Source organism: Dipodomys spectabilis, unplaced genomic scaffold, assembly GCF_019054845.1.
Source record: "Dipodomys spectabilis isolate Male_0828 unplaced genomic scaffold, ASM1905484v1 ptg000739l, whole genome shotgun sequence".
Classification (NCBI taxonomy): Eukaryota; Metazoa; Chordata; class Mammalia; order Rodentia; family Heteromyidae; genus Dipodomys; species Dipodomys spectabilis.
The window spans coordinates 51,356-61,958 of record NW_024871416.1 but is presented as its reverse complement, the minus strand read 5'-3'; the positions used below and the strand labels follow the sequence as shown (position 1 = coordinate 61,958).

General features: G+C 53.4%; 1 protein-coding gene across 1 annotated transcript; it reads right to left on the bottom strand.

Moving 5' to 3' along the window:
• Positions 1-3,429: 3,429 nt before the first annotated feature.
• Positions 3,430-8,997, bottom strand: Msx2 (msh homeobox 2; the record flags this gene model as incomplete). Its single annotated transcript, XM_042672637.1, is given in 4 exon segments — positions 3,430-3,478; positions 3,480-3,635; positions 3,637-3,851; positions 8,607-8,997. Coding segments are annotated over 4 exon segments (811 nt in total), but the record flags the coding sequence as incomplete, so codon positions are not given.
• Between the last annotated feature and the right edge of the window lie 1,606 nt (positions 8,998-10,603).

The following is a 10,603-nucleotide window of genomic DNA, read 5'->3' as shown; positions in this document are numbered from 1 at the left end:
ATCCGAGTCCCTAAATCTCCCCACCACCCCCCAAACCCACACACCCCCAACCCAGGCGATTGGCTAGAGGAGGGGACGCCAGACACAGGTTCCCCACGCCTCCAGACCCCGTCTTTCTGGGCTCCCCCCCAGAACCCCGACTTCTCCCCCCTGGGTGAAGTCTCTGGATTCTCAGTTTCTGGGTCTTTATGCAAGAAAAAAGGGGTGTTGGGGGGAGGAGGAGGAGGGGTGACCCGGCTTCTTCACATCAGGGGGGCTCCAGAAAACCCCCCTACATGGAATCCTCTCGGCTGGCTTCTTTTTTGACCCCAAAAAAATCTGATTTTGTGCGTTGCACAGAGAGGCGAGCTTTGGGTGAGCCAGGTACGGCGGTGCATTGCTTCTTTGAGGGGTGTAGGGGGGCGGTCACCCCTTTGCTTTCCGCCCCCCCCTCGTTTTCCCTCCAGTCCCCAGGTCCTTTTCTCCATGGTACCTGTTGATGCCATGGCCCTCTCTTTTGGCACCTCCTTTCGCCCCCACCCCCAAAGACAAGTGAAAACAACAACAAATAAAACGGGGTTCCTACAAATAAAAAGGGGGCAGAGCTGTCCTTTTGGGGGGGGGAGTGTGAAGAAGCCGGGGACGGGTGGGGGATGCGCACAGCTCGGCCCGTGCATCAGGCGTGAGGTCGCTGCTGCAGGGCCTGGAACTTGGGGATCCTCCGCCCCCCCCACTCCCTGAATCCACCCCCCCCACACACACAGGGGGACTAAGCCTGACTCCAGGCTGAGGTCTTGGTGAACAGCCCCCGAGCCCCCATTCACCCACGGAGAACCGAGGACACTCCCCCACACACCCCGTGCCAATGCGCCCCGGTTTTTTCCTCCACGTGGTCACCCCACGGGCGCCGGCCTGCTAGCTGGCATGAAGTCGAGCCACTGAGCCCCACTCTCCCTGGGGGTACCCCCTTGACTCAGGTTCATTCAAATCTCATCCACCAGGCCGGAGGCGCAGCCTGGGTTCTGGGAATTGCGCTAGAGATGGCGCACGCGGGGCTGGAGCAAGCGGAGCCTGGATCTCCAGCTCCCCAAGTCATCTGCGTCTCCCTGGAACCCCTAAACCCCCCCCCCACTCCCAGCCCCCAGCCCCGGGGTGCAAACTAACCAGGGACCCAACTTTAAGCAGCTGATGAGCAAACCCCAGCCGGGCTTGGCTTTGCGATTTGGATTTGCGCTTCGGGGTGTAGCAATCCAGGGGGCACATTTAGAAAGGTCTGGGGGGTTTGCCTCCCCCTCCCCCAAAAAACTCAGCTCCAAGGACCACAGACCAAGCAGGGATGGCGGCCTTCAGACGTCTGGAAACCCCCAGGACTGCGTGTCAGCCTATAATCCTCAGGAGACAGAATTTAGGCTGCTGGTTGCTCACCACCAAAGGAGGGGGTGTAGGGGGGTGTGGGAGGGGGGGTCCCCGGGACAGGATAGCACCCCGTAGGGACCCCAGGGCAGTATCCAGTTCCAGTGTTCCCTTTTCCAAAGTCACCAGAGCCATCTTCTTTCCAAATGACTCTGGAGAGTTAACTTTGTGACTTAAGTTGTGCAGCAGAAAACTTTTGAGGTTCTCTGCTAGGGATGGGGGTACGCATCCCCCCCCCCGTACCCCTCAGCTTTTATTTTCACAGGGATGCCTCCAAACCCAAGCCTTGGCTCAGGTCCTCCTTTCTATTGGGGGTGGGATAATAAGGGGGACTTACCACCCGTTTAAAGGGAAAAACAAAGCTGAGATTCTCCTTTCTCGGCTTCCATTGCTTTGGTAGCAAGATTTCAAGTTCAAGATCCACCGCCCCCCCCCATCTCCCCGTTCTTTTTTTTTTTTACCCTTTTAAGGGTTTTTGTTTCACTGACTTTGGAAACCCTGGCTAAGAATAAGCCTGCCTCATGCAAAGCACAAAGTCTGAAAGTATTACCACCGACCCTCTCCAAATCTGGTGATGAATTCACATGCAATTGAATTCTTTCTCCAGACCCGGGGGGAGTCGAACTCGGTTTGCAGGAGGCCAGCTAGCGCTCTACAACTGAGCCACGCCTTCACCCCAGGGTTGATTTCTTTCCTTCTCTTTCACCTTGAATGAATAAAATTGATCCAATGAATCAAGGCCGTTTACTGGACCACTTCAGGGAAGACATTTTATTTTGGTTTGCTTCTGCTGAGCCGGGTGTAAAGTCTGGCTAGTGGAACCCGGATTTTCCTGCAGGAAAACCGATGTTGAATTCCATTCAGAATAGTAGATAAAATCAAAGCTGGGCCAGGTACCGTTTGCACCTCAATTTCTAGGGTTTTTTTTGTGGGGGGGGGTGCTTAATTGGATATGAGTCTTTTCTGCCCAGACTAGGCTTTGAATCTCAATCCTCACATCTCAGACACCCCAGTAGCCGGGATTACAGGCATTATGCAGCAGCCGGGGTCTGAGATTATTCATTTCTGTAAGCAGAAAATTAGGACGGTTCATTCCAGTCAAACATGACCTTTGCAAGCAAGGAGAGGCCTGTAATGAGCACTGTTTTTTTTTTTTTTAAATATAGAAATCAATTCCTTTCTGATTTTCTTACATCCACTGAACCTTACCGAGAATGTTTAAAAGATCATCTCCAATTTCTACCCTCACCCTGAACGATTACCCTTCATCCCTCTTTTACCAAAAGCAATTATAATCACAATAAAGACACAGATAAAACTTTAATAATATAGAGGGAGGAAAACGGGGCCCAAATAGGTTCATCTCTCTGTGATAGAATACAGAAACCATTTCGTGGGTCCTCCCCTGCATTGTCTTATTTTTTTGGGGGGGGGGGGAAGAAATCTAAGTGTATCCCTGTATCTAATTTACCCTTTTGTTTGCTGCAAGCAAAAGTCAAATCACCCCCCCACCCCCCCACCCCCCCAAAAAAGTTTAAGGGTCACCCATGATGATTTCTCTTCAGAACTGAGGGGAAAAAAAAAAAAATTAACCAGGGAAAGGTGCATGGCCATTTGTCTTCCGAAATAATTTGCTTTTTAAAAAAAAATTGTCTGGTGTATAAAACGTCTTATATTTTATTATCATTATAATAATAATTATTATAATATATATATTTATAACATAAAAACTGCCGGCGCCGGTCTGCGAGGGGAGAAATGGGGAGGGTGTAAATGGAACCAACCTAAAGCCTTAGAACCTCCTCCCACTGAAGAGAACACATTTGAACTAATTTCCCCCACCCCACCTTTTCCCCCTGTGGCTTTTTCTTTTTAAAGGGTCAGGCTATTTTAAGGTAGTGCAGAAAGAGCCGAGATTGCAGGAGTAGGCAGCTGGGCACAGCCTTCTTGGGAGGACAGAGGGTAACTCCTTGGAAAGCCAAACATCCATCATCCTGGAGTCTTTCTCTCTCTCTCTCCTTTGTTTCCCCTTAGGACAATGGTACATGCCATAACCCACAGGTGTAGCGTACAGTCCGACGGGGGGAGATGGGCAGCACAGGTCTGTGGAAGGGGTAGGAGGCGCGTACAGAGATTGCAGCCTGCAGGGGTGAGTTGATGGGGAAGGGCAGACTGAAGCCAGAAGGGAGCATGGGTTTCGCAGCCATCTTCAGCTTCTCTAGCTCTGCCTCCTGGAGTCTTTTTGGCCTTGGCCCTGCGGTTCTGGAACCAGATTTTGACCTGGGTCTCTGTGATGGTTCAGAGAACTGGAGAACTCGGCTCGCGCTCGGCGATGGACAGGTACTGTTTCTGGCGGAATTTGCGCTCCAGGGCCAGGAGCTGGGAGGTGGTAAAGGGAGTCCGAGGTTTACGGTTGGTCTTGTGCTTCCTGAGGGTGCAGGTGGTGGGACTCAAGTGTCCTGGGAAAGGACAAGAAAGGGAGACAAGCCAATTAGCAGGTGTGTGACATGGTTGCTAGTGCTTCTTCTTTCTTTTAGAGCCGGGCATTGGTGCTGACGCCTGTCATCCCAGCGACTCAGGAGGCTGAGATCTGAGCCTGGAAGGTGCCTTTGATCAACTCATTATGACTTTGGTAGAGGAAGGCCCAAATGGAAGCAAACACATGGCTACTTCCCCCCCCCACACACACCCCACACACACCCCACACCTTGTTTTTCTTCTTTAAATCAGTTTGGGGAATGTAATGGGGGTCATGGAATTTTTCTGTATGGAAAGCAAACTGCATTAGGAGGTCAAACTCACGAGCAAAACCTTTCGCACATCAAGGGCTGAGTGTTCCTTGAGAAATAATACTTTGAAATGGAGAGAACTGTATTGGGGGCTGAATTCACGATCTGCACAACAGTCTCTTAGTTTCTTGGGATCCAGGCTGGCACAGAACCACAGCTCCACTTGTGGCTTTTTGCTGATTAGTTGGACATTCAGAGTCTCACAGCCTTTCCTGCGGGGGGGGGGGGGGGGGGGGGTTGGCTTTGAACCTTGATCCTCAGATCTCAGCCTCCTGAGTAGCTGGGATTACAGGCGTGAGCTCCTTGAATAGGTCTTCCTGAATACTGATTTAGCCATTTCCTGCCCTCTCTCTCTCTCTCTCTGATCTGAACCAGGCAAAGTTGGGTGTCATCAGCCTGTGAAAAATTAATAACATCTCTTAGCTGTGGGGAGGGGGAGACAAAGCCACACTATAAACCAAAGCCCTCATTCCATCTACAACACAGATGATAATAAAAAACCCAACCTCCATCATCTCCTATGTCTGGATGCGGATATAAAGTTTCTTGGCTGGGTTATGGGGGGGGGGGGTCATATAAACTTGACAAGGACAGAGAGAGAAAATAGTTCATCCATAAATGTACATGATGGTGGGAGGGGGGGGGGGAGAGGGAGAAATCGTCTGCCAGGCCTCAAGGCAGAAGGAGATCTTAGTCATCATTTCTTCTAGCCTTTGCTAGGGTGGCAGGCAAAATATGTAAATGATTTAGTTGTTGCTGGGATTTTAGAAGTGGAGGGAAAGGGGGGGGGGTTGGAAGGGCTGATGCTGAATTTTAAATCAATTCAATTAGAGAGACAAAAGAGAGAAACACAGGCCGGGAGATTCCATGTCAACTAACTCACCTCCAGGCCCTTGTTTACCTCGGGGGCTGGGGTGTGGGGAGGGGAGGAGACCAGAATAGATCACAGCTCCAACAATTAATTTTCTGCATTTGGCATTTTTATGAGCTATGCTAATTCCCCCCCCCAACACACACACACACACACACACACACACACACACACACTTCGGCGGTTAGACAGTAATAACTGGAGGAGAATGTCACATTTCTTGTTTAGTTACTTGGTGGCTCCTTGAAGTCTGCAGTACTTCCTATTAGGAAGTTTTCACAAGCAGTTCCCACCCGGGATGGATTTATTTTTTATATCCTTCCATCTCCGAATGCCACCTTATTAAACCACTCTACTCATTTTCAATAATAACAACAACAATAATAGTAATAATAAGAGGCAGAGGGCTGGTGGGTCAATGCCTAGCTAACTCAGGAGGTTGCGCTCTGAGGATCCAGGTTCAAAGCCAGCCTGGGCAGGGAGTCTGTGAGACTCGGATCTTCAAAGAACCATCAAAAAGCTGGAAGTGGAGCCAGGAATCAAGTGGTAGAGCGCCCAGCCTTGGGCAAAAATAACTAAAGGACAGCGGGGAGGGAGAATCAAAGAAGGGGAATAAATCTGAGTTAGGCTGAGGGAAGGGAAAACTTTGATATGCTAATTCCCAAGTAAACCAGACATCTAGAAGAGCTTCCCTCACTTACAAAACTAGCAGGGCTATGTCTGGGGCTCTCAATCCGGGTTTTAACCCTTCCCACCAAACCTGGCAGGGCTCTCAGGAGAACCCGGGGAACCCAGCAGCGGGGTTCTGATCAAATCTAGTTGGAAACTGGGCACCCATGGCCCGTGGCCTGCCAGCCTAGCTATTCAAGGAGGCTGAGATCTGAGTGAGGAGCGTGGTTCGAAGCCAGCCTGCGCTTAGGAAAAGAGGCCATGAAATTTCGATCTCCAGTTAATCTGCCAGAAAAGCCGGGGAACCAGTGCTAGGGAAAAAGTTCAGGGACACAGCTGGAGTTCAAGCCCCAGGGGATACACGGACACGGACGGACACACACACACACAGAATGAAGACTGAGAATCTGCCATGCAGGTGTATTAAAGCCAGAGCTCAGGGCCTCCAATTAGCACCCAATTCCACCCCCCCCCCCCCACCTTCTCCCCAACCCCATTTTCAACCAGCCCAAGAAAAATACAAAGCAAAACAGCACTGATCCTACTTTGTCCCATCACACACAAAAAAAAACAGGCCTGAGTAGATCTTCTCCCTGTACCCCCACCCCAACCTACTCCAAGGCCCCAAACACCACGGGGTCTCAAAATCTCCTACCAGGGGCAGAGATAACTTCTGGTCTAATAAAAGAGATCTTGCCCTTTCTTGACTCCCCAAATTTAAGCCTTTTGATCATTATCAATTTCATGAGCATGAATTGGCTGGTTACCAGGCCTACCTAGAAATGAATCTACAGGCAACCACAGATTTGGGGAACCCGGTTTTACGGTGTGCTGGAGCCTCTCCTCATGGAGGTTGGGGTGAGGGGGAGGCCGGGAAAGAATCATGATTCCTGAAGTCGTTTTGAGTGCTACTTGGGGCAAAGCCCACTTAGTAGGTGATCAATTAACATCCCCCACGCCCCCCCCCCCCAACAGGCTGATACAATAAATCACACAGGGAGAGACCGGATGAAGATCAGATAAGATAATTCTTTGGAAATGTAAAGCACTAAGCAAACTTGAATTTAAATTCTTTTGAGTCCTTAATCTCCTCCCCCCCCCCACACCCCCCCCCCTGCAGAGTCTAAACTAGGGTGGAGTGAGAGACAGCCAGGGGCCAGACTCAGGGGCCAGACTCGGGCGCCAGGGTAAAAGGCCCCGCTTGGCCTATCACATTCCAGGCTTAAAAAGATGATGGAAATGCAGAAAGTAGATCCATCTTGGAAGAAAGATTCCCTCCAGATCTGTCCCCCTAAACACACACCCCTGGTTTTTTTTTTTTTTTTTTTTTTTGGGGGGGGGAGGATCACCTTTCCTAAGGTAGGGAAGAGAACAGGAGGGAAAAGAAATGAGAGGTAGAGAAAATCTCCCAGGCCAGGAAATGGAACTGAATGGATGGGTCAAAGACTCTTCTCCAAGATCTCCAAGTTGAACACCACCCTGGACTGGAGAAATTAGGCAATCTCTTGGGGGCGAAAAGTGGGGTGCACGCAGGTGAACTGGCCATGCAAGGGTTAATGGTGATGCAGGATGAACCAAATTCAATCTTCTTTCTTTAAAACAAACAGACATGGAAGCCCGATGCTGGCTCCTGCTTCTAATCCCAGCCATTTAGAAGGCTGAGATCTGAGGATCGCAGGTTCAAAGCCAGCCCAGGCAGGAACGTTCCTAAAAGACTCCAATGAACACCTCCTCCCCCATCCCCCCCAAAAAGCAGGAAACTGTAGCTGTGGCTCAAGTGGTAGAGCACCAGGCTTGAGCGGAAGGCGAGGGGAAAAATAAAAGCTGAGGGGTACAGTGTCCAGGCCCTGGGTTCAAGCCTCAGAAGGGGGAGCAAAAGCAAAAGAAAAGAGAGAGAGAAAGAAAAAGCAGCCAGGAGCCCTATCAGAAGTGATGGGAGGTGGGGGGGGGGGACAGCCACAGGTTGCGGCCCCCCTCCTGCACTTTGGGGGGGGGGGTCCCACTGAAGCACGTGACCCGGTGAGATCAGGAGCGCTTTAACTACTTTGTTAATTATCACTGTGAGCCGGGCTGAGTCCGCACCCCAACGAAGCTCAGCCTCGGGCTCAGCTGCAGTCAGTGCGATGCCCCCCATTCCCTCCCCAAGCCCCCCCACCCCGGGGTTGGGGAGCCAGGGAGGCTGGTTGTCTCTGTGGGGAGGCGGAGCGTGGCGGCTTTGACACCCCGCAGGTGCTACTAGAACCCCAGATCGACGCATTACCCCCGCAGCAAACAGCCCCCCCACCTCCTCGCCACCCATTGGGGGGTTCAGATTCTTAGTGAGGTCCCCGTTCAAACGAGGGCGCATCTGCCGGGACGCCCCGAGGCGCCTGGCCCCTGGCAGGCTGCAGGTCACCGCTAAGAACCGCGAACCCCACTTTTCTAACACCAAAAAACTCCCTGCCCCCCCCCACTCCCTGGCACCTGAGGGGGGGGTCCAGGTGCCCAATGGCGCAGGTGACCATGAGGATAGAAAGGCACACTCCCCCAAAACAATTGGAGAGGTGTGGGGGGTTCCCCCTTCCCAGTCATGGCTGAGGGGTTTTGCATGTACCCCCCCCCCGTTCAACATCCAACCCTTGGGGCTGGGCTGGAGCCAAAAGGCTGGGGTGGGGGGGGGTAGGCAGATGGCACACGTGGAGATCTTGGGGTACACCCCCCCATCCCTCTCCGAAGCCATCAGGAACGGGCTCCCCCCCCTCCCAAGACGGGGGTGAGGGAGGGGGCGCACTGCGCATCCTTTCCCCAAGCGCCACTCTCCCCGCCCCGTCGCTACTTCCCGGGATCGGGGGGGGGGTACCCCGTTTCCCACCCCATCCCCATCCCCGGCGGCGGCGCGGGCTCACTTGGCGGCGGCGAGTATCGGCCCGCTTCCTGCATCCACGTCGTGGCGCCGTCCTCGGGGCTCTCGGACTTGACGAGGGGGGCGCCGGGGGGGCTGTGCGCATCCGGGGCGCAGCCGGCCGCGGGGAGCAGCCTGGCGGGGCGCAGCGCCGGGGGCCCCGAGCCCTCGGCCGGCCGCGGGGACAGCTCCCGGCCGGCCGGCGCTGGAGGCGGCGGCGGCTTGGTGTCGGACATCAGCGCCTCCACGCTGAACGGCAGCCGCGACACCGGGACGCGCGGCTCCTCCGGGACCCCCTCGGGGACCCCGGATCCCGGGCCGGGCCCCACCACCGGCGCCGGGCCTTCCTCATCCGAGGAGGAGAACAGATCGTTGCCTTTGCACGGAGAAGCCATGACTTTTCTTCTTCCCCCCCCACCCCGGGTCCCCACGGGTGTCCGGAACTCTCTTCGCTCGCGCTTTGCTTTCTCTCCTCTTCCTCCCAGCTGGCGATCGGCAGCCACCCTCCGCTCGGTGTCGGTGGCCAAACTCCGGAGCTGCGACTCCTCACTTTTTCCCCCCCTCTCTCCCTCTCTCCCAAGTCTCTCTTTTTTCCCAGGGAGGGAAGGTGGGGTTTGGAGGGAGAGGAGCGCGCCGCGCGCCCCCAGCCGGGCCCGTCCCGGGCCGGGTGTGGAGAGGGGCCCGGCGCGGCCAATCAGCGCGCGCCCTGGCGCCCACGTCCGCCGGGCGCGCGCCTCCCATTGGCTCCTCCAGCACAGGCTGGGACCTTGGTTTTTTTTTCTTCTTTAAATCTTTCTCTCCACCTCCTCCTCCTCCTCCTCCTCCACCACCTCCTCCTCCACCACCTCCTCCTCCTCCTTCTTTTCTTCCCTGTTTGAAATAAATTAGGAGTTAATTACAGGAGCAGTCAGCAGAGTTGTTATTAGGCGATCCCTCCAGGGTTATAATTATGCCAAGGGGGGAAAAAATTGAAAAAAAAAAACCCAACAACAACTGAAAAGTCCGAGACGTTCATTAAGGCCGAGTATTATTATTATTTTTTTTTTTTTTAAAAAGGAAGTTCACAGAGTCCCACTTCTTGGTGTCTCTTTGGACCCATACCCCTCTTGAGAGGGATACCTGGTACCCCCATTGTCCCCCCCCCTTTCCTTCCCTCCCCCTTCCCAATGGTCTAAAATCTGCACCTGGCTATCAGAGAGCGTTTATACAAGGTCCTACTGTAAAAACCCCAAACTAGAGTAACCGGGCAGCTGGAGGAAGCACTGGAAAGTTAACATGCCGGTGATCTCAAGCACGGCGGTGCTTAAGTAGCTGGATACACCATCTGCGATGACAACTTATTCCTCCCCCCCCCCCAACTAAAAAGCAGAGGGTAAACCGAGGCACCTTCCCTAACCCCTTTTCCCCCCAATTCCTAGCCAGAGGTGCTGCTGAGTCTTGAATCATTTGCCAGGGGAATTTTTCCCACCCACCGGGGGGAGGGGAGAGGGGGGTCCTCGTTTTTGATTCTGATTTTTATTTAAATCCCGACAGAACCCGTGTGCTTCTTAGAAACGGGAACTTCGTGTCTTGTCCAGGCGCCCCGGATCCGATCTTGGGTTACAAACGTGTGTGTGTGTGTCCGCGCGTGCCCCCCCCGTGAGTGTGTGCGCTTGTGCGCGTGGTTTTGGGGGGGGCTTGGGTGTTTTGTCACGTGTGCCAAGGTGGCATTTGGAAGGTGACATCCAGCCCAGAAGAGAATGTCGCCTCTGACATTTCTCGTCCTTTCCTTCCACCACCCCCTTCCTTGGTAAGCCTCAGGAATCCGGCTTTTCAAGTGTGCACAACTCCGGCACCACTGGATTCCTTGCCTCTGCATTTTTTCTTTTTCCTTAAAAAGAGAAACATTTTCTTTTAAAGCTCAGCTAACCCTACTCGAGCCCAAAGTGTTACCCACAGTAATTGCGCCCCTAAAGTCTCGCTGACGTCTCCCACCCCAAAATCGGAGCGGGGAAGCAAAGA